The sequence below is a fragment of the Epinephelus moara genome, chromosome 8 (genome assembly GCF_006386435.1).
Source record: "Epinephelus moara isolate mb chromosome 8, YSFRI_EMoa_1.0, whole genome shotgun sequence".
Taxonomy (NCBI): Eukaryota; Metazoa; Chordata; class Actinopteri; order Perciformes; family Serranidae; genus Epinephelus; species Epinephelus moara.
The window spans coordinates 37,069,613-37,097,280 of record NC_065513.1 but is presented as its reverse complement, the minus strand read 5'-3'; the positions used below and the strand labels follow the sequence as shown (position 1 = coordinate 37,097,280).

At 41.6% G+C, this 27,668-nt stretch overlaps 2 protein-coding genes across 2 annotated transcripts; one reads left to right on the top strand and one right to left on the bottom strand.

Annotated features, from left to right (window-relative positions):
- The first annotated feature begins 2,018 nt into the window (after positions 1 to 2,018).
- Positions 2,019 to 7,653, top strand: si:dkey-1k23.3 (heat shock protein beta-1). Its single transcript, XM_050051873.1, has 4 exons — positions 2,019 to 2,537; positions 2,920 to 2,983; positions 3,187 to 3,307; positions 6,710 to 7,653. Exons 1-4 carry the CDS (start codon positions 2,171 to 2,173, stop codon positions 7,208 to 7,210), a joined length of 1,053 nt encoding a protein of 350 aa, XP_049907830.1. The 5' UTR covers positions 2,019 to 2,170; the 3' UTR covers positions 7,211 to 7,653.
- Positions 7,654 to 8,113: 460 nt separating this feature from the next.
- Positions 8,114 to 26,530, bottom strand: hspb8 (heat shock protein b8). Its single transcript, XM_050051885.1, has 3 exons — positions 25,837 to 26,530; positions 19,660 to 19,723; positions 8,114 to 10,912 (listed from the first exon to the last, which is right to left on the bottom strand). Exons 1-3 carry the CDS (start codon positions 26,261 to 26,263, stop codon positions 10,738 to 10,740), a joined length of 666 nt encoding a protein of 221 aa, XP_049907842.1. The 5' UTR covers positions 26,264 to 26,530; the 3' UTR covers positions 8,114 to 10,737.
- Between the last annotated feature and the right edge of the window lie 1,138 nt (positions 26,531 to 27,668).

The following is a 27,668-nucleotide window of genomic DNA, read 5'->3' as shown; positions in this document are numbered from 1 at the left end:
AAGGACAGATGAGATTAGAAGAAAATAAGATTAAGAATTAAGAGTTAAATCTGATATAGAAATACAAATTGTACAAATTGTGAAACGTGGTGACAGTGGCGTCCCCAAAGGGGGGCCGGGGGAGCATGGCTATCCTGATACAATTGCTGCCCCCCAGGCAGAAATAAATTGAAATTAGAGGCTGCCATTACTGCCTTTAAGAGGTTGCAGGACGCTCAGTTTTTAAAGTGATAGTTCAACATTTTGGCAAATTCGCCTATTGCCGTAATCCCTATAGTCATATGGGTAGGTACATTACCTTTAATTGTCAGTGCCTGCTGTTCTGAGATCGGTGGGGCAGAGCTGCCTGCTGCTCAGCGCACAAAATGGAGGTGAACCATACGGCCCCCTCTCTCCTTCAAAACTAATCAAATACACCATCAAATGACTCCAAAACGCTCTTGTGAACAACTTGTAGCTTACACATTCACCACGCTATGAATAATAATGTAATATTACGAGAAAGAGTTGTTTGAAATCACTCCGCCCAGCAAGTACTGTATGACTGGAATGTAGTTCCGGCTGTGCATTTGGCTTCAAAACAACTCAGTCTCATAATATTACATTATTTTTGCAGCTGCATTTGCTGTGCGGAGCAGTGCAGCTCCGCTGGACAGCGGGAGTCACGAGGACCCACGAAATCTCAGGAATTCAAGCATAATCGTGCGATATAACAAGATGTAGTTTCTATAAACAGAACCACAAAACCAGAGGAGTAGTAGGAAGACATCTCGGTGCACCTCCATGATTAACATCTCCTCGTCCATGGTGTCAACAGGGTGACTATGACTCTTTTTATTATAATTTTTTGATCCATGCAGGTTTTATATTTGTAAATCTTTCCTCAGGATGAGAAAAGCAATTTAGAAATCTGTCATCACTATGTTAAGTCTATATGTGCCAGGCAAGTAACTCCATTAAACTAAATAGGCATCATTTTCACGTCTGATATCTACTTATTATTATACATGTATGCCTTATTTAAGTGTGGAGATGAGTGATACTGACATATCTTACAACAATATGTCAATGCTGTACAGTGATCTCACTCAAAAGTTTCACCTTTCATACTCAGTTTTCCCAACTAGTTTTGACGAGTAGCATGAACATCTTGGTGCATGGTGGGCATGTGTGCCTTTAATGTGAACAGGATGGAAGTCTCTATTGATGGTTGGGACAGAGGAACCAATTTTTCAGGCAACTCCAGCAGCAGCAGCAGCGAAACCCAATTTAACCTCTCACAGCATATCCTACAGACAGAATCTGTGGGTGAGGCATCACACAAAGTGTCAGAAACATCTGTTCAATCTGTTTTGTGCTCCAGTGGACAGTATGCCAAGATCTCAGGGCACACGGCTCTAAAAATGAAACACTGACAAGTCTGTCACACTTGATAAAAGAGGGAACAATAATAATCCTGTTGAAACTGCCGAGCCAAAGAAAAATGGAGCGGAAGAGAGCTTTGTACACTCAATACACACACATGTCGCCGAAATGTTTCAGATAACGGACAAAAAAAAAGATCATTTTGTGTCCTCCTCTGCCTCTAGCTGAGGTATTTCATGCCCCAGACAAACCACTGCCAGTGTGGGTCCTTTGAGGGGTGAGACATACTATCACTGGCTCATGACAGCACTGAGGAGCCCAGTCACCAATGACAGAATAGAGTTCACTGGGATGTGAGAAGAACGGCTTTCAGGCAACAGATGCAACAGTTCAAAGACAAACCAGCCTCAGCCAACTGCCCGCTATTTGCCATCGCACCCTTAAAAGTTATAAATACAACTAATTAGTCTGCCGCCTTCCTCAGGCCAGCAAGAGGTAACGGCCTCCCCTCCCCACCACACCCATCACCCCATGCCCACACACCCTTCTCATGGGACTGGCATGAGTGCTTAATAAGTGCTAAAACAGACAGGAGAGCAGTATATAAAGCCCCTCGGAGATTTCTCCATCTCACCACCCTTAGCATTCCCTCACTCATTAAGCAGATTTTAATTGCTGAAATTTCACTGAGTCAACCCCAGAGTCCAAAAGTTACTTGCTTACTGTCATAAAAAAAAAGGTTGCCAGTTTTTTATCGTCTCTATAGGGTTTTTTTTGCGTGTGTGTGGATTTTTATTCCCAAATCATGAGCGAAGAGGCCAAAACAGAGCCGTCATGTGGGGAGCACAGCGAAGGTGTCCCCTGGTACTCCCTGAGAAAATGGTGGCAGTCCAGCAGGCTTTTCAATCAGGATGTTGGCCTGCCGCCTGTCCTGGAGCCAGGGGACCTTCGGTGGATGGATGTGGACCGGCTCCAGAGGAGTCTGGCAGCCTGTTCCTGGCCAGGGTACATACCCGCTCCAATGTTTGTGCCCTACATCTCTGGGTCGATGCATCATCCCGGCCAGAAGATTAGTAAGGAGCAGTACAAGTGGAGGGTCAGCCTGGATGTGTCTCACTTCTTCCCCTCAGAGATTTCTCTCAGTGTCAGAGACGGATTCCTGGAGGTCGGAGGTACACAGCACTGGCTTACGCTTCTGTTAATTAAACAGCTCTGAAAGTTCACTTTATTAACATTGCTAATTACTTTTACACACAAGATAGTCTCTACTCTTAATTAATCATCGTATCTATCTAATATTATTATCTCAAAGAGTAACAGAGTTATCTAAATAGACTTCTCTCACAGTTCACAGCATAAACCCCTTAAAACTAAACACTGATGGAAAAAGGAAGCTGAATGTAACAAAATTAGAAAGCTGCTTGAATAATGTGCTCGGGGAAATCACAGCGCTGTGGCAGAAATTAATTTCTGTGTTGAGTGGTTTTCTCTGTGTTACTTGATTCCTCTGTGTGTCCTCACATTCTTCCCCCATAAACGGTAATCCATCCCAAGGGAAACACGAGGAGAGGCCAGACGAGCATGGATTTATTGCCAGATGTTTTACAAGGAAATACAGGTATGCAAAGTAAACACTGATGTCAGCCTGCAGATGATGACGTACACCAGTCAGCAACCAAAAATGCAGCTTTGAGGGTCTGTTTTTGACAGTATCCGATCCCTAAAATCTGATTTTAAAAGTTAGATAACATCGGTTTCAGTATCTGAAAACATTGTCTCTTTGTATGTTGAGACATTTACTACACAATCCTGTATTTTCAGGCTCCCACCTGAGATCGATGCAACCAAAATAGCCTCCACCCTTTCTGTCGATGGCATCCTGACTGTGGAAGCTCCAGTTTCCGAAACCTCTGTTCCTGCAACCGTCATCATTCCCATAAAGGTGATCACAACTGGGAGGTTTATTTACATTTAACAGAATCATTTCATTAAGTTTGCTCCTGCTTTTGCTGTTCAAGGTGATATGAGTTGGATTTCTGGTTCAATAACGCAAAAATGTGAAATGACAACACAATGGAATCATTTGCTAAACTCATTCAGGATCCAATTATGCACCAAACACACAGACACAAAATGCTTTGGTGGAGTTCTGCTCTAAATGCACTCATAAATCATCAGCAGAACATTTTTAATTAAGATATCATGCGTTATTTTGTTTTCTGTCGATTCAAATGGATGGAGAATCTGAACCCAGAAACCATCTAATGCAGGGCTCCCGTGGATCCTTCAGTAGCAGTGAATTCATTAATTTAAAAATAATGCCTTGATTGGCATCCGACATGTCTTAAATCCATTTTCTGAAAGTTTAAAAAAATGCTAAGGCATGCAAAGTAAGATATCCTGAATTGTTTTTTCCCAACGTTGCATTGTAAAATCTCAAAATAATCAATAATATCTTTAAAATGAATAAATTTACAGAATGCTTCTCGCATTAATGTCACGCAGATCAGAATACAGGAAACAATTAAAGTGATGTACATTTACCAAATCCAATCAAATGACAAATTTTCAAGGGAAACCAAATGAATACTTTTGTGATAATACTTGTTAAATGTCATCCATGTATTACACTCTAGTAAGTTTACTTATTTAACATTTGAAGTGGATCATCTAACTCTTTAACTTGACCAAAAGGTCATGTTCTGTGTTACAATAAACACTTTGTCCCTAAGCCTGAGTAATTTATGCCAGTTTATGTTTTTTTCCCCATTGTTTTTTTGTTAGAAAATGGGTCTTGAATTTAAATTCGAGTGGCATTAGTGGCGTTAAAAGTCTTAAATTTACTTAGCTTTAAGCTGGATGAGTCCTGTAATGGTAAGATGACAATAAGTGGTGTTAACAAACCTTTTTTGAACAAAACAATTTAGTTCATGCCCATGAATGTAACTATTTTAGTTAATAAAGTGATGATTTAAAACACATTACATGTGTATTTAATATTGTATTATCATCACCGCTCAAAATATCCTGTTTCTTATGTATCGCCCAAAAACAATTTGTTCAAAACCTCTTGAGATGAATATTCTGTGTACAAATTCAAATGAATGCATTACAAGCTGATTGTATCATTAGAAAGCCAAACCAGAAGAGAATTATTTATTACCCAGTGGCCCCATGTACTTTAACAGCAGGATTAATGGATTAAAATATGCCTTACACTTTCTTACCTCACAGTCCACCATGTTTGTTAAAAAGAGGGCGTGGCTCTAAGTCAAATTTAAATGATGTGGGACACTGTGATTTGCTTGTAGACATCCAATCAAATAACACTTGGGTGGAGTCAGATGACAGTAACCATAGATCTAAACATCCTAGAAAAGTTATCTCCATTGGAATGGATGAGGAAGAAGGTTTTTCTTTAGGCTGAATGCACAACTCTGGTGCTGCAGAGCTTCAGGCTGTTTTTGAGGAAACTGAATTATCCACAGGAGTCATTTATCATGCAGCACAAACACAATTAAAAGACGGTTACTTGCTAGATTTGAGGAAAATGGTTAAAACCAAAATTAGGAACATATATTTAAATCAAGCACAATTATGGCACTATCCCTTATGTTACAGCAAAGTTATCTGGAGTCAAAGGTTTTTAGTTGAACAGTTGGGAACGGGAGTCCTCTGGTGCTTGAAGTTTGCAAATTTAAAAACATCCACAAAGCTAACAGGTTGTGAGTTAAGATAAGTTTAGAATAAATCACATTTTCTTCTGTATTGTGCTTATTAAAAAGAGTTGAGAAAAGGCCCATTTATGTTTAATGAAATGTCTGTTCAAAATCCAGACATGTTTTGGTGCATTGATAATGGCAGAAAGGAATAGTCGTTAATTTTAATGCTTATAAGTTGGCTACATCTGTTTATAAAGCTTTGATAAAATGTCACAATGGTTTATTAGCTGAGTGTAATTTGTAATTTATGTCGCTACTTTGGGTTCTGGTCGCTTTTTCTAAATAATGCTGTCTTGTCAGCCTGTTTGGGTCGGACATTTTTCTAGTTTATATTTATTGAGTTAAGGATTATAACAATACAAAATAAAAGGCATGGAAGATATACGTCTCTTTATATACATCCTCTTTTCCAACTTATTCCCGAACTAACACAGAAGGCACTTACAACAAAATATATAATTTATATATATACATAAGTCAAAGAAGTCAATCAAGCAATATGACCAAACCAAACCAAACAACAACAAAAAACCCAACAAACAGACAGATAAACAAAAATGAAAAAAGATAAAACAATACAAAAATAAATAGATAAATAAGTGTGTAAAGGTTCACAGCATCACAGTTCTCTGGGGTAATCAAGTATGTTGAAGAGATACTGAGCACATAGACCTACATGGAGACCTCAGTTCATGCTAGTCCATAGGCAGGTTATATTATTAATCAATCAATTAATCAGTTTGACATTTTTTAGATATGTTTATTTACTTTCACACCGAGAGAAAAAGAAAAGAATTGATAGCACTTACGATATGTATTTGATACGTCCCAATTACTAGAAATTATTTTTTGCATTGTACATTTTTGCACACCACAGATTCAGATATTACTGGATACACTGAAACTGTACATTTTCAACAACGCTGAACTAAAGATGTGGTTTTAGTTTAGGCACACAAATCACTTAGTTATGGTTAGAAAGAGATAATGTTTTGGCTTTAAACACCCACATTTGTGGCGTAAGAGCTACTGGAAAAGCTGAGATGGGTCGGTGAAAACACCCAGGCTTGATGGCTCAAATGCTGCTGGGATATGCAGAGATGTGTCAGTGAAAAACACAAAAGTCAGCGTATATATTACATCACTTTTGAAATGTCATTACGTATCAAACATGCAAATTTAATGTATTCGTGGTTTGCAGAAATGTAATGCGAACATTTTCTTCTGGCAACTGAGCTGCTGATAAATGCAAGTCTACAGTGAATTGGTGAGCTTTAGGGCACTGGTAGTATTTATTTTGAGTCTTTATGCTAAGCTAAGCTATCCAGTTGCCAGACAGACATGACAGTGGTATCAATCTCTTCATCTAACTCTCAGCAAATAGCACATTTCCCCAAATGTCAAACCACTCCTTTAAACTGGAGATTTCCCAGACATGCTCTAAACAATATCTCCTGATTGCACCCAGTTCAACATCCCTCTTCAGGTTCCACTTATGAAATGACTGGCGTGCCTGTTTAGTATTGAGGTGGGGCCTGAAAGCTGAGCCAGCTAACCTTTAATCAGAACCCCTCATTTCATTTCACTGCTGACATTTCCTGCATATTTATGCACAAATACAGGTGGAGCTGGAGGCGACTGCAGAGAAACAGGAGAAAGAAGAAGCCCCTGATGCAAAACCAGGGGCACCTGAGGCCTCGGATTCTCCATCTGCACAGGGTGAAGGCGAAGAGTCTCCATTAGAGGTCCGTGGCGATCAGGCCCAACCTGGCAGCGCCACAGATGGGCTACAGCAGCATGAAGAGAGGAGGGAACAGGAGGAGGAGGAGACCCATGAAAAGCCAGCTGGAGAGTCCCACCCTTCAGCGCCTGTCGGTGGCGAAGACCCAGACAGTCTTCAAGATTCTTCTCAGCAGCATGAAGCCCAGGATGCAGAAGAGTCCAAGCAGCCAGAACACAAAGAAGCAGCTGTGGATGGAGAGATCCAGGTAATGGCAGGCTCAGGGGAGGCTGCTGAGGAGATCGCCCACCCTGAGGAGCCAGAGCTGGGCAAGAGTCCACCGAGCGAGGTCCAGAGCCAGGAGCTGGAGGCCCCCGACATAAAACAAGAAGGCACTGAGTAGAAACACAAATATGGCCAAAATGTTGCACACAGCATTATGACAAAGTAGTGTCACAGCCTGCAAAGCTTGCACCAGCTCTCCAGATGCATTTTAGTCCATAGATAACAGCTATATAAAGCATGCTGTCTTTGGAGCTCCAATAAAGCAATAGCATGTGAACATCTTAAATAGTGTTGGTGTTACTCATTATTTCTACATGCTTTAACATCCTCTCAATTCTAAAATTGATGTGTGAATTTTAAACCGTTCATGACTGATAATAATCACAGCATCATATCCGCAAACACCTCTGAAAATACGTGAGGGCAAAATTAAAAAAGTGATTAATTATAATGCCGTGTCAGCCAACAGGTTCTGACATTAATCAGATGCTATACGTTTGCACAGCTGTGCATTAGTCACTTCTACATGAGTAACTTGTCCAATTACACTGTTGCCATGGCAGCACAACTCCCATCTAATACCAATAAATACAACCGTTTATGGGAGCTGGCACGTCACACAAAGCGGCGCCTTTGCTCAGCTCAAACTGCGGAGGCCTTTTTGTTGTTTCCACAGTGTGACTCCAGTTTGGAAACTTTTTCAAAAACTGATCATCCCTCTTGATTCCAATACACAGAGAAGATTACATTATTTTGCATCACACAAGATGCAAAGGAACTGCCCCAATTTTTTTTTTTGCACTTGTATACAAAAGCTCTGGCAGGGCTGCCTCCGTGTGTTCGGCCCATTCTGCAGCACACAGCAGTGCCAATCTTACCCAGCACTAAGCCCTCCGCTAATCTGCTGCCCAATTCCTTCTGTTATCCAACAATAACACCACAGGCTCCCTGGATCCCTGGTACCAGGCCAGTGAGTGGCACGGTTCTCAATAAAAGACACAGATGTTAAGACACACTGGGAGATTGGCTGGACATTTTTATTGCGTCAGCCAATACAAAGACGTCGACAGAAAAGAAGGCAGGAAACAAACGTCTTTGGCAAACAAGTGAGTCCGTCCGCTCCAACAATCATGCAGCCATCTTCCTGAATGCTCAAATAGAAAAGAAAAAATGCAAACCACATTGCAAAAACCTGGAACACTTCAGATTATTATTTATAATGAATTGGCACATATTGAAGTATATTTACAATACACTTAGGTAGAGTACAGTATTAATGCACACAATTCACCCTCTAATGTAACGTACTTTCGTCTCTTGTCAGTTTAAGTGACATTCATTAACTCAAAAAAAAAAGATAAACCGGAGGACTGAAGGCACTCAAGTGAATGAAGGCACATTTGTCATTTTTTTTAAAACCAAAGAAATGACATACAATACATTTGATGATGCGTCTGTTCCACTACATTAATTGCATGTTAATATAAATACAAATAGAAATTTGATTCACATACAGTGTCATATTAACGTACTGGATATTGCTATAAATCATAATGTATCAGTGGCCCAACAGCTCTTGCATAACCTCACAATACACCCACACATAATATAAAAGCTGCACAAGACAAGTTAACACATGGAGCGCTCCTGTTTGAACATTTGTGATCTTTAAAATAAAAAAAACAGACATTTAAAAATACTCTCTGCACTTGTGAAGATAAACCTGTGATGGTTATAGATGAGAGGCACAAACTGGAGCTACCAGAAATGATGAGGCATCTTATTATCAAACCAGCTGGTCTGTATTAACGTTTTAATAAAATGCATCATGGGAAGTGAAAAAAACATTTTAAGTTTCAAGTTCTTCTGGACCTTTGTGTATTAGGGTTACATTTAACATGAAGCAGAAGTGATATACCTGAATTTCATATGGGCAACAGGGCAACTCTATAACACCTCTGTTATATATATATATATTCAAACATGCTCAAAATGTCCCCCCAAATATACTGATTAATTTAAAAAAATGCTATGCTATGACACGCAACTGCACTGTGAAATAAGCACTAGCAAATGTCATCATGATTATAAACAAGCTAAACAAATTACCATTGTTGTCACTATCTGTTCTAGTTTTATGGTGTACTGCAGTTCTGTATGTGGTTTGTCCGAGTGGTGTTGCCGTACCTCAGCAGAACCCATTGCTAAACTGCTGTGGGTAAAATCAACATCCTGCCTCTGTATTTCATTACTTTAAAAAAAGGAAAACTAGAGTGCAACATGAGTGATGAGTGTTAACGTGTCAGTCATTTATGTTGTGCTGCATGTATAATGGCATGTATGTAGGCAGTTGTAGTTTTCATTTATTGCATATTTGATTTGATGTTGACTCTATGGCTAAGTCCTTGGTGAGGAGGCTCTTTTGCATACAATAAAACTTTTCTTGTGCAGCTTTCGTAGAGTGCAGCAGGAACGAATCCTAAAACCCAGAAATGAGTCAGCATTTTTTCCACTTCCAGTTCCCTCTTCTCAAAGTTGATTTTTTTAAAATGGGGTTTTCAGTTACATGTAAATGCCCCACTTGTTAATTTCAAAGCGTTTGTATTGTCTCAAAAAAGGCAGTCGCTAATAAGTGGCTAAAAGAGACTTACTACAGAATATCATCCTGCTGAACACGGCTTATTGTAGTGGCGACATTAAAGTTGTACGACCGTCAGTAGCAATCATGGACAAAGATGTCCATCGAGGCCTCAAAACCCCCATTAAATGCATTCAGTCCAAAAATGCATTTGGTTAATTTCCCAAAAGACGTAATCATTATCATCAATCATTGGGCGAGAGGCAGGGTTCACCCTGGACAGGTCACCAGACTATCGCAAGTGACACAGTGCTCTCTGTGTCACTTGCGACACACAGACAACACACAGACAACCATTCACACTCACATTCACACCTACGGACAATTTAGAGTCACCAGTTAACCTGCATGTCTTTGGACTGTGGGAGGAAGCCGGAGTACCTGGAGGAAACCCACGCTGACACGGGGAGAACATGCAAACTCAAGGTGTTCGAACCAACAAGGAGCCCTCTTGCTGTGAGGTGACAATGCTAACCACTGCACCACTGGGGCGCAGCTGGGTTTGTAGTTGTCATTGGAAAATGTACGAGTATCGGTGGCCATCAGGGGCCCTTTCCCAACTTTTTAGGGGAGCCCCAAACATACGTGTGGTTTGTCTCTCCTGACGGTGTGGCCCTGGCGACTGTGGTATAGTTAGCTTTGTGAGACTGGAGACTGCATATTTTCTCTGGAGAGTGCTTATTTTGCTAAACAAAATGTGCAAGTATCATAAACTTTTGTTTGCCACTGAGCTTATTTCCTGCAATAATCTAAAATCCAATGAAAAAGTCACATTGGCTCTTTGTTGAGGGAACCAGGGCGATGCTAACTTCTAGGTTAGCCTATAAATAAACATCATCCCTGCAGCACTCTATCAGGACGTCAAACACTTCCCCTGACATATTTTACACATTTTCAATCCAGGTGTCTAACAACATAAAGCTGAAGGCCACACATGTCATTATCAAACTTGTAATTAACTGTGCAGGATGATTTGTTATGTTAGTGAGGACATGGGGGAGTGGGGGTTAGACCATAGGGGCCTCTTGGGGCTTGAGGGGCTCCACCTCCTGTGCGTCTCCACCCTGTGAGCCCTCGTTGCTGAAGAGGTAATAGGGAGGCGTCTGCCGAGCTTCGATGATGAGGACGCCCTCGGGGGACAAGGAGGCGAAAACGGTCAGAGGGTCCACATCTATCGGGATCCTGGAGAAACACAAAGAGAGCGTATCTGGTTTTTATGCAAGGATAGAAGTTGAGATGTTCAGAGGAGCAAAAAGTTTACTTGGTGGAAAGTCTGTAAGCTGCTGTGTGCGTTCACAATGATTAAAAGCACAAGTGGGAGGAACAAAATAAGGAGAGCGGTGAGGAGAAACAGCCGAGAGAAACGGTTCACTTCCTGCTTGGAGGTCATGCAAAACTGTGACATTTTCTTCCATAAGAGCTGCTGTGCAAACATTGTTAAATACTGGGATTTTTTTTATTAACACTTTGTCAATCCCAATAAACAGCCTGCAGTCGGATGATCTTAGCGCTGCATGTCTCGGGGAGAAAAAAAGACTTGGCTCATGATTTCGACTGTTATTAAAAAACGTTCACCCCGTCCTCCTTGGCTGTAGCACTCATTCTCGACTCACAGAAACTATCTCGCACCCCGGAGATGAACTGAAAGCCATCAGGAGTTTTCATTAAAAATTCTCCAGCTCTGCGGCAAAGACGAGGGAGAGAAAACACACAGTGGAACCAGGTGTGAGTTAAAATGAAACCTGATTCCAATTAATGAGAGTGTCTGTCTGCAGGAGTTTAACACCTGTAAATTTCCTTCGGTGTATACTTTCCTGATCTGCTGTTCTCGTCTGTCATATAGGCAACAGCTAATGTTGTATTTGCCATTTTTTTCTTCCTGTTTGCTTCACGTTTTGACACTTCTCATGCTGAAAATGTTATATTTTCCAGTGCAGTGTGGGTAATTGGCTTCCAAGACTTGCAGGAAGATAAAGCGTTGATGGAAAATCAGCTTGAGCTGCAGGGTTTACTCCCATGAAACTGTATATCCACTTTAGGAACCATTATATTTAATGACGTTAAATTATCAAACTGATCGGTATTTAGTGTATCAGGTTAACTTCAAGTTTATTTCCAAAATAATACACGTCACTCTGGAATTAAAGGCCTCCAAAGCTAGAAGCAAACACACAGATCAAGGCGAACGCTATTCATTGTCCAGACAGTGTGGCCAAATATGGGTATCGGAGGTTTTCTGTGTGAGCAGCCAAGTGTCTCTGGGAGTTAACATAAACATCAGGCTGCCCTGCTCAGACGAGGAGACTGTGAGTTTACCCTCCATTTAATTAGAGAGGACCCTCCACTGGCTTCCCACACCACTGAGAAATACAAGTCAGCAGGGACTGAAAACTTCAGCACAGAGACGCAGACAGACGGGAGGTCAAGTCAGGTCTGTTTGTGTGGTCAAAATATCACATTGAGCTCTGCAGTTCCACTTCAACAACAACCTCCTGACCCAAGTTTACCACCAAGACTCAGATGGCTTGGGATGCAAAAGGAGCCGTAGGTGGGAAAAAAGGCAATTACAATGAAATAGAGAATGTTGTGACAATAATAGAAATACAGAGTCTTACAGTAGGATTATAGTGAATCCAATTTAGATAGAACAAGACCAATAAAATACACGCCTGAAGAGAGTTGCAGGAAGAAGGTCTTAACAGCGTTCCAAGAAAGATGGCGGTCAGGAAAATGTGAGGTTGGGTGGAGGGTAAGTGGACAGGGCAGGTTGGAGGAAGTGTGGGGAGGAAAGTTAGCTTGGAAGATGGTGGAGGCCCAGAGGTGAGAAGACAAACAATCATCACCACCACCACCACAATTCACTCATTTTTATGGCAGGCTTTTCTAAAAATAGAGCAATTTTTGCGATTAACTTTAACAAAAATATATTATTCATTGTCAGATTACTGCTACTTTTGGGACATTTATTATACAGTGACAAATTAAATCACCTCATTCTACTTACAATCAAAATATTGACAGAAGACTAAGTGCCCTTTCTCACTCCTGGCACAACGCAGCACGCCGCCCAGTGCAACTGCCATTGCGAGGTAACTTCAGACCGATGCAGCTGTCATTTTCATGGCCAGTGTCCACGTTGTGTAAGCACTACTTGCGCACGTCTGTGCTCCTATGGGTGCGTAGGTCTTAAAATGAGATGTGGTCAGGTGCTTTGTTGCCTTGTTGCTATGTTAAGGCAGCAGAACACAACAGCACAATTGACCAACAAGCGCAGTGTTTTCCTGCAATTTAAAAGCACATTACGTAGATAGTAAAATGCGCCGACATAGGTGGGTTCACAACACCTGTACACTCAGCTTATTATGCACACAGGGACGTGCAGATAGATTGCAGGTGGGTGAAATAACACTTCATTGATGAGGTAGTTACATTCTCTAAAATGTGAACATAGCAGAGATCAGAGCAGAGCTGCCTTTATGCACAAGGACTAGCGCATCTTCACTGACTATTTCTGAAGCTAAAAGTTTAGTTGTCAGTGAAGATTCTCGGTCATCCAGGTCATGGTAATCATAGGTGCTATATCGTAGTCAACTGGACTTGCTTGAGTTTCTTGGAGACGTTTCACCTCTCATCCAAGAGGATTCTTCAGTTCTGACGGACTGGAGCGGAGTCACAGGCTTTAAAGTCTGTGTGGGTGTGAACCCTGACAGAGTCGTTGGGGTTACATGTGAGTCGTTGATCCACCTGGCCATTTTGTGTGTCGTTAGGGTTACATGGGTCCAGGTATGAATGGGTGTGAAGTTGTCTGGGGAGGGATCCCGAGACTGCATTGTAGGTGGGTGATGAGTGGCGTCGTAGGCCACCTCCTCTATGCAAGCAAGTCCAGTTGCCTACGATATAGCACTTATAAAAGTTTAGTTCTGTTTCCTCTGTCAAGGTTAAAACCACAGTTTTTAGTTTTATTGTTTAAATGTCCCACGATATTTGCTGCAGTGACATTACTGTTCCTACTACGCTGCTCCAATTTGCAGAATCCGGCATATAAATAGCAGTGCACCAGCTGCAGGCACACATGGCTTTTAAGGGGAATGGGAAACGACACTAATTAAGGGACTAATTACAACCCCTTTGCCCCTTGCACCTCACTTTGTGCTAGATTATGTCATTTAACCAGCAAAAGGGGCGTTGGACACTCCCTAAATGCACTTGCACCATGTACTTCAGACCTTGAGCTACAGCATGTAAATACGACCCTAAGAATCTACAGCCATGTTAGTGGCTCCATTAGACACAGCAGTGCTAACATGCTGATGTTATGTAGGGCCTAATTCTGCTGTTGTGCTTTGTGTCTCTATTATCATTGCAACTTTTTTGCTTTTTTATTTTGTAATTCACCTTTTCTTCATCTACTGCTCCTATTGCGTCCCACTGCAGGGCACAGGTAAGCGCGCTGGCATGCTAACTAGCAATATCAATTATTTTGTAGAAATCTGGATGTAAACTAAAGCAATTATTTGAATGTTGAACACCACAAAGGAAAAATTAAGGGAGTTATTAAGGAGTTATTGCAATTCTTCCTGCAGAGAACATGGATGTCTGCACCAAATTTCATGCCAATTAATACAATAGTTGTTGAGGCATTTAATTCAAAACCATTAATGCCAAACTCATGGAAGCACTATAGAGATAGAGGAAAAGTCAGGGATCACATTGGGTGGGATTCACCCTCTGTTGACGATGAGTATCTGTACCAAATTTCATGGCTATCCATCCATTTGTTGTTGAGATATTTCAGTTTGGACCACAGTTGTTGATTGACTGTGTGACACTGGCATTCACAGAGCCTGACACAAGCTTGGCTCATAATGATTTGCACTGTTCAGTCATATATACTCACATTTCTGAGGAAAAAACAAATTTAAAACCAGTATTTAGAGCTGGTGTAAGCCAGTATTAATGTTGAATATATATATATATATTTTTTATCAATTTCCAACTCTAGCCACACACTCATACACACAGGCCGACACATGTTTCAGTATCTCTCCCCCAACACTTTCCTTCAAAAGCCAATTGCTGTGAAGTAAAGTTGCCCCTTCTGACAAAGTCAAATCACTCAGCCGGCCCATTACGTGGGACTCCAGCAGAAACCTTATCTGTCCAGCTCTGGGAGTTTATTTACCTCTGGCGAGCGCACATTTTATCTCGCACATTGATTTTGTACAGCTGCCAAAACACTGTCCAATATGCTTTTTCCCAGCAGAGATGCTGAGGCAGAGAGACACAAGACAGAACGACCTGACAGAGCCGGTGTGTTAAACATGTAACCCATATGTTGCTGACCTGAGGTTTTCTGGCTGTTTTTGCCCTTAAAAATCATTCAACAACAACAACAACATATTTGGTTAATAACTGACATATGTCTCACTTGTTTGGGAGTTTAACAGAAAAATCCACCTTTGGACCCTGTTATCAATAATTTCTGTAACGAGCTGATGGTATTTTTCTCGTCAGGAGCATCTACTTTCCCTTTAAAGGAATAGTTCTCATCTTTTGAAGTGGGGCTGTATGAGTTACTTATCCATAGCCAGTGTACTACCAGTGTTGGGGATAGGGCTGCCCCCGACTAAGAATTTTCGTAGTTGACCAACAGTCGTCATTTAGGACCATTAGTCGACTAGTCACCCACATGTTTACGACATTAATTTAATGATTAAATGATATATTTTGAGCGGGGCAACGCAATGGTTTGAGTTGAAGGTGTGAGAAAGAATAGTATCAGTAACATTGTTAACACTGTGCTACATTACAGAGAAATACAAAACCGTACTAATGAACCTTCATTAATATAGGCCTATATTTTATCTATGAGTGCACGTCACACACTGAGCGAGCCGCCTGTTAATGACGCTGTGGGCTAATGGGCATGTAGCTACTTCCATGTTTCAGATGATACGTCATGTTTGTAGTCGACCAATGAAGATGAGTTTACATATCACCTTGGGTTCATCCTTCACCTTCTCAAAATGATCCCACACTTTGGATTTCCTGCCCGACATGTTATTAACTAGCCTGTGGAATAACCGCAGGTACCAGCCCTGGAAATTAACCTGACTCCTGTCTGACTGCTGAGCGTGGACACTTCCTGTGTCTGTCCTTTCAAATTAAAACCCCATGTTTGTTTGCGTTATTTTTCCGCGACTAAGCGACTAATGACCTTTCTGGTTGACTATCGTTTGGCAGACTATTAGTGGGCAGCCCTAGTGATCACAAAGAGGTTAATTAGTATATTCACACCACTTACGTTGCTGTCAGACAGCAATTTCCAACGGGGAACTGAAGCCACTCTCTATCGCTCTCCTTAAAGACAGACTCCATTGACAAAAACAGCAATTTTAACTTGCTGAACACAGGAGCTGCTGGTCGACCGCTGCCTCTATGAGTTAGTTAGCTAGTGTCATTGTGTGGCATTTAAAAGTGTTAATTCTGATTCATCAAAGTCACACAATAACACAAACAAACCAATGAACAAGGCAGCAGTAGATCAGCCGTTCCCATATTCAGCAAGCTAAAATTACTGTTTTTCTCAATGGAATCTGGCGGCATTGACAGCTGCATAGATGAAGTACTGAAGCCAATAACAGATTCGCCATCAGTAAGGGCTGTCTGACATCAAGGTGAAGCGGTAAAAAAAATCTCAACCTAGCATACACTTAAGCTGATATTGTTGTTTTTTAGGTGGTGAAAATAGGTTTTGTTGCTGGCCCCCATCCACAGCAGTACATCGCTTAACTTCTGTGGCAGTACTCCAGCCTGTTTCTCCAAACTGGAGGCATACCGACTGACATCTACTGTAGGTAATACACTTACTACGGATAAGTAACTCTTACAACTACACTTAAAAAAAACTGAACTATCCCTTTAATCTGCTGCCTCCTCTGTTCATAGTGTGTGAACGTGTTGCATTCATTTGTAGGTCGTGCATGTAGTGGTGGGAAGTAAAATCTACAAAACACATTTATTCTACTGTGCTACATGAAGAGGAAATATTAGATTTTTCCTGCAGTGAATACAACTTTTTTCCCCATTATTATTAACATAAGAAACAGAATGATAAAGTAGTGCTTCAATTAAAAGTCCATTCTCAGCCACACAAACTAGCGCTGAGACTTCTCTGTGCTATCTCTCTGTTTCATATAAGCAGAGGATTTGGGTATCGAGGTCAGTTATTTATATATGACCCCCTCCCCTCCCCACACCAGACCCCCCCCCCCCCTATATATCCAGTCTGTCATTGCTTTTAGGTTTTGCTTAGCTGAGGCCTGATCTGAGGGCTTTCCAATTAAGAGGATTGTGATATGAGCAGTATGGGGCTAGCACAACTGCTTACTAATTAGCCAACAGGAAATTAGCAGAACTGGAGTGACGCGCCAGCGAGACGGCGATTCGCACCAGCGATTAGCGCTGCTGTTTGAAGTCTTCCGGCTTCCCAATTAAAGGTGGAGAGCCGGGCAGGTTGTGTGGAAACTTCTGTGGCCTGTTTGGCTTGGATGAGTTACAATATGAAAAGTCGACAGTATGTGAGTCACTGCTCCACTCCTGCATCAGTATTCTTGTGTTTGTGAGGGCTGTATTTGTCAGTTGCTGCTGTTTGGAGTTGACAGGTTTTGATTGGGGAGTTTGTTTGTCCACTCAGGAGCTGATATGAGTTTGGAGCAGCTGTTCAAAATGTTTTAAAGTGAGAGCAGTGGACCGTTTAAATAAACAGCAATGATACAAGATGAGGATGTTGTCCTGCTCTTGAATAAGGAAATGCTTCTCTGTATACCTGTATGTGGATATATGTATATAGTCTACTATTTAAGAGAAGAGTTAAAGTCTTCCAGGTCAGCTTCTGATCAACTAGCATTTAGTTTATAGTGTATCTTGAATTTTCTGTCCATCGTAAAGTTAAACACAGAGCTTGAAGTGGGTCAGTACTCACAGTTACACCTATCAGGTTCTCTGAGTGATTCATATTCGCTCTAAATAAATTGCATTACCCAGGGGGCACTGGGGGCATTATGTAGGCGACCCAGGGGTTAATATGTAATGCTCACCTGTTCTTGTCTGGCCTGCCTGCTTTCCTCTGCTGGCAGTTAGTCTAAGTAACTTTAAATTATGATACTGTTGACCTGGCTCCAAAAGGTCAACACAAAGACAACAGCAACAGAACATCGAAAGTAAGATCCTACGCTACTAGGCCGGGAGCAGCAAGGTAACTTTAGTGCTACCGCCATCTCTTGTGTTGAGAAATCTGATTTGTGCAAGCTGCATCTCCGCGTCTGAATAATGAAGGCAACACGGAAAGTGCCAAATGCTGCAGTTCCTCTAGTGGCCACTTGAGGCTGGCTTCAGAAGACCATCAATCCCCATAGACACCCATGTTAAAATGTCCAGCTTTACAGCAGAGATAAACATATTAACAGCCTGGTATAAAAAACAGTTTTGGTCTCTGTAGATAATTCTCCTGTCTAACATTTACATTTCATTAAGGCTTAAAGTTACGCATACTTTGGGGCGTGGCTACACTGACTGACAGGCTGTCTGCAAGGCATCGCTGCACTCTCATATCATTCCTCGCTCCTCCACAGCTCCACCCTCTCATCAAAACACGGTCACTTCTGGCTCCAAAAAACCAAGATGGCCAAAATGTCAAACACAAGGCTTCAAAATGGGAGTCCATCAACCAACGGATGACATCACAGTGGCTACATCCATTATTTTAAACAAACAGTCTATGGGTGTATGTCGTTCACCCGCTACGAGTGAACTGATTCATTAAACAATCCTTTTGTTTTTTAACACACTGTCATTTATGCAGAACTTTTCAAAACAATTGTTAACAGAGGGAATAAAAGTGACAGAGAGGACAATATAATAATTATATTTACAGGAATCCAACATGCACAAATTGCAAAAGTTAAGTTTTGAAGTCAAGACAAATCATCAGTACTCTGGCTCTCTGTAGCTGGGGTTAGCAGTGTTTTTTGCTTTTGACCCCTGAAAATGAAGATGTGTCCACTTGTTTCCCTTGAAAAAAGATACTGTAAAGAACACTGGTGCAATGTAACCAAATAATAATACTCTGTTAAAGTACATAACTATCTTTTGGGAGTATCCGTACCTTACTTGAGTGTTTATTTTTCTGTCAACTTGCACTTTTACTCCACTACATTTACTAAATAGACTTTTAGTCCAAAACATTTATCCTTCGCATCAGGAAAAACTGAATTTTTGTTCTTGAAATCCTTTAGGCTGTGAGGAAGACCTCTTTTTTCTTAAAGTGTAATGTCGGCTCCATTTTTAATCTGGTTTAAATTTTAAGAAGAATTGTGACTGCTTGTTTTTTTCCCATTAACAGCATTTACTTGTACTTTTACTTTCAATACTCAAGTACATTTAATATCATAAAATTACTTCTGATGCTTAAGCACAGTAAATATCAGATACTTTAATACTTTTACTCACGTTTATACTCTAAATGGTGACTTTAACTTCTACCAAAGACATTTTTTGGTAAGATATCTGTATTCCTACTCAAGTGAGGCCTTCAGGTACAAGGAATCAGTCTGAAAAAACAGTATTCATTTTGAGTAGCAGAGGTTTTTTTTTTATGATTTCCTACTCCAGTATTCATGTAGCATCCCATCAGATCCATGAAATGACACCTTGTTGGTCCCCAACCCCAAAGTTCAACACTGGTGTGCAGCGTTTACGTCTTTTGGATTATAGGAACCAACACTAACATTCATCATACGTTAGCTGTTGAATATGTGGTCATAAATATGGTGAAAATTGAAGCCATTTGTGTCCATAATGTACAGGGAACAAAAAGAGCTAGCGCAGGTATAATTCACTGTGACAGAGTTCACTGAGATCATACTCACTGTATCTTCTTTGTGAAATTCTTTGTCACTATGCCGCCTTCTTCCTGCTTCTCTTCATGTTTTCCTGTTTGACAGAAACATCAGGAAAACATGAGTGAGTGTGTGGAGGGTAACCTTTAATAACCTCAGACATGATTAAGTTCAACATTGTGCAATAGTTTAGTGACCTCATGGATCATAAATAAGTGTCCTCAGCGGTTTAACAGGACATGGATCACATGCACATTTCATGACTCTTATAACTTGTAAATGCATCAATGAGCGTCATCATGGATGTAAATTATAAAGCTGGAGATGACACTGATATGAAAACACGTTTCATTTGGCACACACAGTTTTCCTTCGCACAACAACAGCAGTGATTTCACTGTGGGGCCTCTGGGTGAGTCGCAATATTAAAATGATGAAACACCCTCTTCCAGTCTCTTCCTCCCAGTAATGACTCTCCTGCAGAAAGACACTCAGGACACGTTGGTCTGAAGTTTGGGAGAACAGCTAAGCCCCCCTCCCGCCTCCACCTTCGCCTCCTCGCTCTGTTTATGGCCGTTGTATCTCTCGGGCTTGCTAGCAGCTGCTCTGGGGCTGCTAAATATCACTGCCGCCGCCAGCAGCGTGGCCTGCTCCACCCCTCAACCCCCGTCTGCACTCTGGGCTCGACTATGCGCCACCCTATACCCCCACAGTGACGTCTCTACCAGAGTTCGAGGGTGGAATAAAACTCCAGAGAGGACTGTGCTAAGATCACCGGTGAAGTCATAACATTATTATTTAAACCTCCCCAAGACTTAAAACTGGCCTCCTTTCATGAATAATGGAGGTTTGGTCGGGGAGTCGTCCAAAGAAGCGCTGCCTCTCCTTGTTTTGAACACTTTTACGACGGAGATGCCAAATTCCAGATGCTCTACGTAATGCTCATGATACTGAATGTTCTGGGAGGAGAGACGGACGACAGGATCTTTCATCATGCATAACGTACTAAAAGGTTTTCACAAGTATCAAGGACAGCGGAGCTTTATGATGCTGCTGTTGCGGTGTGCTGTGAGCCATCATCAGTTCAGCTCAAACAATTGTCACCATTTGTTCAGCTTTTTAAACCTGCACTAATGGATATTTATGGATCAAGTGACCATGTGAAATATCAAAAGATGCTGCTCATCACACGTTCTTATTACCACTGAGTCAATGGCTTCTGTTACTGATGCACTTAAGTGTTTGTACGAGACTCACCGGGCTTTCAACTAACTCCCACATGATCCCGTACACGGCAATAACATAGGAGAAAGAATGAGAAAGTTGATGTGAAGTGGAAGGAGGAGGGGGGATGGAAAAACTTCCCAGACTTTCACCCAAGAGACAGGTTTTTGGAAAACACCGTAGCATGTAACGGGCGGATATTTACAAGGAAACTGACACATCCAAAATTGACGCTCGAGGGGAAACTAGAGCGTCATAGTGTGAGGGGTAGGGCCACCGACCAAGATGCAGTATTTGATGAGTTGGGAGTGAGAACATGTTGTGCTTGTAGTGATTCATCGACAGATAATAAGTCCTTCAGAGCATTTCATCACCTTTAAGCTCAGTGTTTTGTTTCTTTGGCCTGTAACTTTACTGTTTTGATTCATTTGCATCAGCGTCATTTATAATGGAACCAGTCAGCCTTATGTACTTAGACCTGCATAAATAAACAAGCTGTATTTTAGTGTTTTTTGTGCACTCTGGCACCTTATTGACAGTCAAAGGAAAAAAATTCCAGTGTGAATCAATTTATTTTTATTGTGAATTAGAAAATGGTCAGTGGGCTCATACCCCCGTTGCATTTCTTCCTCCTATGTGACTATTTTAATCTGCGCTGTCCCTGTTAAATAGACAATATAGATAAATAGACATAAAATATAAAGCAGTTTGTTCCACTGCCCAAAGCGTCAGACAAGGAGACAAGTACCCCTCAATATTTTCAATTTCTGTGAGAACAGACAATGAAGTATCATCTTAACATTTAGAACATGTGTATTTGTCCCCCCTACATACAAACATTAAAGTAGCAGAGGCCTTTAAATTTCGAGAAAATTAAAGACATCTGTTTTTTAACCCGTTCAGATCCCCTGTCCATTCCAATCAACATAACTATTCGAGGATGTCAAGATCTATGACTATTGTCATCTGACTGCACCTAAATGCACAGACTTATTTGATGGGATGTCTATAAGCCAATCACAGTAGCCCTTTTTAAATAGGAGTTGTGCAAATTTGCAGGAAAGCCCAATCAGTCTTTTTTCAGCATTGGCAGTATAAAAACAAAATCGGGGAGTGCGGCAAAATGCCGCCTACCTACTTTTGTTTAGACAAAATGCNCAGCTGTTTCCTGTTTATCCACCGCCAGTGGCTCGCACGTGCGGCGTCATCAACAGCTCCTCCCACAAGTCATCAACAGCCCCTCCCGTGGCGGAAGGCCACCTCGGTCTGTTTAAACTAAAAAGGTTCTGCCAATATGTCTACCCTACGAGGCGGAAAATTGGGCACCTCGGATCAACTCGCCAATCCGGCTCTGTGTGTCTAAACGCTTGCTGCTTGCCGGCAAAATGGCCCAACATTTGGGGAAAATCTGGCAGTGTAAAAGGGGCTAGTGTTCCACATCTTCTAAAGTGGACTGCAGTAGAGCCACACCCCCTGTTTTAACAAGCATGGTCAACCATAAGTGCATGGCACGTTTCAGTCTATTAATCATATTGTTAAAATTGTTAAAATCCATTGGAATGGACAGAAAAAGTAGCACATAATAAAGTATCCTAACATTTTTTTTAAATAAATAAAAAAAACTGCAAATGATTTATGATTGCATTTAGAGTAGAAATCCAACATAACAATATTTTTTGTGTATTTGGAACATAATTGGGTTCTGAACGGGTTAAATTGATGCAGAAAAGGCACAAATTGTTTCATAAAAATTCATCAGAATGCAAGAAATTAAGAGTTAAATGCCCAAAACTTTCTGGTAGAGGAACTCAGCCCTCCTGTTTCATATGTGTACAAAATGTCAAGCTCAGTTCAACACAGAAGTCAGCCAAGAAAATGTTCTTAACAGCACCAATGATGCAGTTTAATTGTTTTTGTGAATTTAGTTTGTGTCTTTTGGTGAAGTTCATCAGAATCTTTCAGTAAGATGTTAATCAACTTGAAAAAAACTGAGCAACTTTCAGTAAGACCGAGTAACACTTTAAATTTACTTTCGGTGAATGTTACCAGGCAGAAACATGCTCATGGCGTCACTCAGCTGCACTCTAAGTGACTCAGTCAGTTACAGAGCTAATGAGTACACTCAGTTCATGGGGAAGATTCTGTTAAACATTTGTTCGTTCATGTACTGAACACCTCCAACATGCCTGTATCACACCGCCTGTCACACTTTTAGAACAGGAGGTCGAGTCACTGCGGCAGACAGGCAGGCAGGCCCAACATGGCGCTGATTGAATGACCCAACTGGCATACCAACAATGTGTTTATAAAAAACTCAGAGTTGGGGGCCCTGCTGTCCTCTGTGCCCTCCTCAGACCCGGGTATCCCTGGAATTCATCTGAAGCTCGGACATGAGGAAGCAATTTCTACAACTTGCTCCCATAATCAGTGACTGAGCTTGAATGTGACACCAGCAGGAATAGAGAGCCTGCACGAGGACTGCTGGGTGAAATCCTATTTCCAGAACATTCTCTCTGGTGTTTAATGGCAGTGAGCAGCTTGTCTTATTGTAAACAGAGACTGTTGTCACGGGCCTTGCCTTAAATCTAAATCGAGCTCATGGGTGACTGAGGGAGTGATTCTCCAGGAATCTAAAACAGGTGTCCGATGCATGAGGATCTGCCTGCCAACGTGCAACTCCCAGTCCCCAAAATCTGTTTAGCTCTTCCATAGCAAGACTCATTAATGCTAAGAGCATGTTATACCAGCGAGGCTTTCATTGTGTTGCTTCAAAACTGCTGCCAAAGGGACAGAGCTCATATTTCTTAGCCAGGTTAGAGCGAGGATCCTCAGAGGCACTCAGCACGGTGTTGTTCAACACTTTGTTTAATTAAGATTCTGACTTTTTATTTGGCTGGACTGCTGTTCTTTTATCACATAGCAACATTTACGCATGGATAGATTACTAAACAGGACTACTGGGCACAGGCCTAGGAGCCCAAAGTGGCCTTCACCTGCAAACGTCACTTAAATTAATATTTACCAAGCCTCAAAATGAAGACAAAGGACACGAGATCACAAAGAGACACAAAAAACAACTACAAAGAGACATAATGCCCCCAAAGAGACACAAAATGACTATAAAAATACACCAACAGACCACAAAGAGACAAAACTACTACAAAGAGACATGAAACAACCCAAAAAAGACAGACCACAAAGAGACAAAAAACAACCACAAAATACACAAACAGAACACAAAGAGACACAAAACAACTACAAACAGACATGAAAAAAATCGAAAAGGTCACAAAAGTACCTCAAAGACACACAAAATGCCCTCAGAGACATAAAACGACTATAAAAAGACATAAACAGACCACAAAGACACACAAAACAGCTACAAAGATACATGAAACAATCAAAAAAGTCACAAAAGGACAACAGAGAGACACAAAACAGCTACAAAGAGATGCAAAACGACAACTAAAACACACCAACAGACCAAAGACACACAAAACGACCACAAAAATACACAAAGACCACAAAGAGACACAAAACAACTACAAAGAGACACGAAACAACCAGAAACATCACAAAAGTACCTCAAAGACACACAAAACAACTACAAAGAGACATAATGCCCCTAAAGAGACACAAAATGACTCCAAAAAGACACCAATGGAACACAAAGACGCACAAAATGCCATCAGGAGACAACTACAAAAAGACACAAAGAGACACAAAATAGCTACAAAGAGACATGAAACAATCAAAAAAAGTTACAAAAGGACCACAGAGAGACACAAAACAACCACAAAGAGATGCAAAACGACTACAAAAATACACAAACAGACCACAAAGAGACTCAATACAACTACAAAGAGACATGAAACAATCAAAAAGGTCACAAAGCTACCTAAAAGAGACAAAAATGCCGTCAAAGAGACATAAAAGGACTACAAACAGACACAAACAGACCACAAAGAGACACAAACAGGCCACCAAGAAATGCANGACACAGACAGACCACCAAGAGATGCAAAACAACCATAAAAAGACACAAAGAGACACAAAACAACCACAAAGAGACACCAAACAACCACAAAGAGACACAGACAGACCACAAACAACAACAAAACAGTCACAAACATCAACTCAAAAAGACAACGCTACCAGAAAGAGATGCAAAACAACAACAAAAAGCAGCTAAACAACTATAAAATCTGTGTGTCTTGCTCCTGTGTAGGAGAGGTGGTGGGGCCCTCTGCATGTCTGTGCCCAGGAGCCCATTATCTCATAATCCGCCCATGCATTTTTGTACCAGTGTTCAAATTTATTGTAGTTCTGCACAGGGATTCATGTTTTGATAACTAGCTATCGGTTTATTTCAACTTCTGAGCTTTAATCTTCCTGAATTTAAATGTTGTTTGAGTTCATTTTCCATAGACAGAAATATTGCTGCTTCACAATATAGCTGATTTTTTTTTTGTCTAATAAGAGACACTAATAGATACTGAGTCCCACAAAACTGCAGAATACTCCTTTAAATGATATGCTATGTAATATACCTCATTAATAACACTGAGAGCATGACCTCAGTGTCCTCAGTGGCAGCTGCAGCCCTGCAAATTAGTGTTTTTCACTAACAGATGACCCCATTTGCTTCATTTATTTTGTTTACATTCTCTTTAAAGTGTTTTCTGTTCAACATGCCTTTCATTTGGCCCATTATTTTGATCCTGATTGTTTATTTGACTGATTAAATCCCCCTTGTTTTAAAGGCACTCTGGACATTTGCTGTGTGAATGTGCTCTACAAATAAAACTGAACGGATGGTGGTCACAGCAGGAAATCACCAGGTGAGTTCTCTTTAACTTCCAGTCATTGATACCAAAAGTTCTGCTCCCTTCAAAGGCCCTTATTCCCAAAATGAACCTGATTATAAAGCGTCCTGGAAAGTGGTTATATTTAGTTCAGGCCTCCGCCAGCATCCCAACTCACCTGACACTTCTACAAATCCGTCTCTCGTTTTCACGTTTAACTCCTCCGGTTTGAAGCTGTGGACGTTCACGCAAACTTTCCAGGGCTCCCCCCCGGTGGTGGTGGGCGAGCTCCGCGAGGAGGGCTCCCCGTACCTGCTCGTGTACAGCGTGGGGCCTCCCGCGGACTGGCGCGGGGGGAAACCTGTGCGTAAACTGCTGCCGAAGGGCGAGGGGCTGAGGCGCGTGCTGAGGCGGCCCGGCCGAGCCCAGCCCGGCCAGTCCATTGACAGGTCGTCGGGGAAAGGGGACATCCCAAAGTCATCGTCCATAAACCGAGACGCGAGCTGGTCCCTGAACGGAGACTGATCTCTGAACGGTGACTCTCCAAACGGATCCCTGGGAAACCTCTGCCGGTTCCCCATCGTGTAGAAGTCTCCCTCTGCCATGTCCAGCCGAGTTCAAGACCACTTTAAAGTTCTGCTTGTTCAAAACAACCTCCAACCAAAAGTTTTCCCTTAGAAAAAAATAACTACTACTATATATACGCGTGGTTAAGCTTTATCTCTTTTGGATTTTACGCATCACCGTTACGCAACCCGCTGATCCAACAACAAGCTGTAAAGTATTACTCTGCTATTACTGAAAAAGCGAAACCCTTCTGGCTGTGGGTTTTATACTGGACGGTGGTTTCCCAAACGATGAGTCTGCACAGAGCAAGTGTCGAGAAAGTGCTGGGAGGATCTGGAGAGCAGGCGCACTGCAAAAAATACGCATATAAGAAATCAACCAGAGTCTTCAGATCTTTAAAGTAACGAGAACTGGATGAAATAAAGACTTGCTCTGATCCAAATAATCTGTTCCAGTTTTTTAAGAGGGTCAAAAAACCCTTTAAGACTTAGATTAAGATTAACTGACTTGCTGGTGTGGATATTTTTTGCAGTGCAGGCGCAACAGCTGACCGAAGACCAGCCTCCCTTTTACCAAATTAAGTTAGCGTCCACATGTCGCTCACACAGAGTGGGATCTGCCTCCTGTCGGTGACTCACTGGCTTTTTAATAGAAGATAACGCAGAGCTTCAGGTCAAACACACTGATGTCACAGTACGGATAAAACAAACCAGCTAAGAAGTCAACTTTGTGAAGGCCCCTGTGTTTACTGTGACAAGGAAGTTACTGTAATACATGTTGGGGAGCGGGGGCACCCCCCCCCCCTCCAGTATATTATAAAAATATAGAATAAAAAAAGTCAAATAAAATAAAATACGGAAACTTAGGATCCTTTGATGTTGCTGTCAGTTGTTGATGGGAGCTGATTTGGCCCGATTCTGGGGCGTCATTCATGCTGAGTCTCAGAGTCAGGCACCCGATGTGGCCCGGATGATTTCATCCGGCATGCCGAGTTTGGGCCAATGCTGGGCCAGGTCATTTCTGATAACAGCCCAGTGATGGCATTGTCGGCAGCTGGACTCGGTCCTGTTGATGTGGCCCACTTCTGGGGCGTCATACATGCTGAGTCTCAGCCAAGTTGGGCAACCAGATGCATCCCGGCTAATTTCATCCGGCATGCTGAGTTCAGGCCGACTCTGGGCCAGGTCATTTTGGCTACCTGGGCTACTACTGTAACACAGCACCAATGATAACACTTCAGTCAGGACATGCATGAAAAGGTTCTGTTAATACATCATTTTGCACCTGAACTCCAATTGTGATGATAAATAATATTTGCTAAAAGTGTCAGTAATGACATGGAGCAGAAACTAAGTTACTTCCTGTTAATTAGCTACACATTTATGTTACATTTACGTTCATGGGTGTTTTCAACTAACGTTAAAAGGATAGTTCAGATCTTTT

Coding starts and splice junctions, on each gene's coding strand:
- si:dkey-1k23.3 (XM_050051873.1), top strand. CDS start 2,171: ATGAGCGAAGAGGCCAAAACAGAGCCGTCATGTGGGGAGCACAGCGAA. Junction 2,538..2,919: donor CGGATTCCTGGAGGTCGGAG/GTACACAGCACT, acceptor ATCCATCCCAAG/GGAAACACGAGGAGAGGCCA. Junction 3,308..6,709: donor CCGTCATCATTCCCATAAAG/GTGATCACAACT, acceptor GCACAAATACAG/GTGGAGCTGGAGGCGACTGC.
- hspb8 (XM_050051885.1), bottom strand. CDS start 26,263: ATGGCAGAGGGAGACTTCTACACGATGGGGAACCGGCAGAGGTTTCCC. Junction 19,724..25,836: donor CGGATTTGTAGAAGTGTCAG/GTGAGTTGGGAT, acceptor TCTGTCAAACAG/GAAAACATGAAGAGAAGCAG. Junction 10,913..19,659: donor AATTTCACAAAGAAGATACA/GTGAGTATGATC, acceptor GTGTTTCTCCAG/GATCCCGATAGATGTGGACC.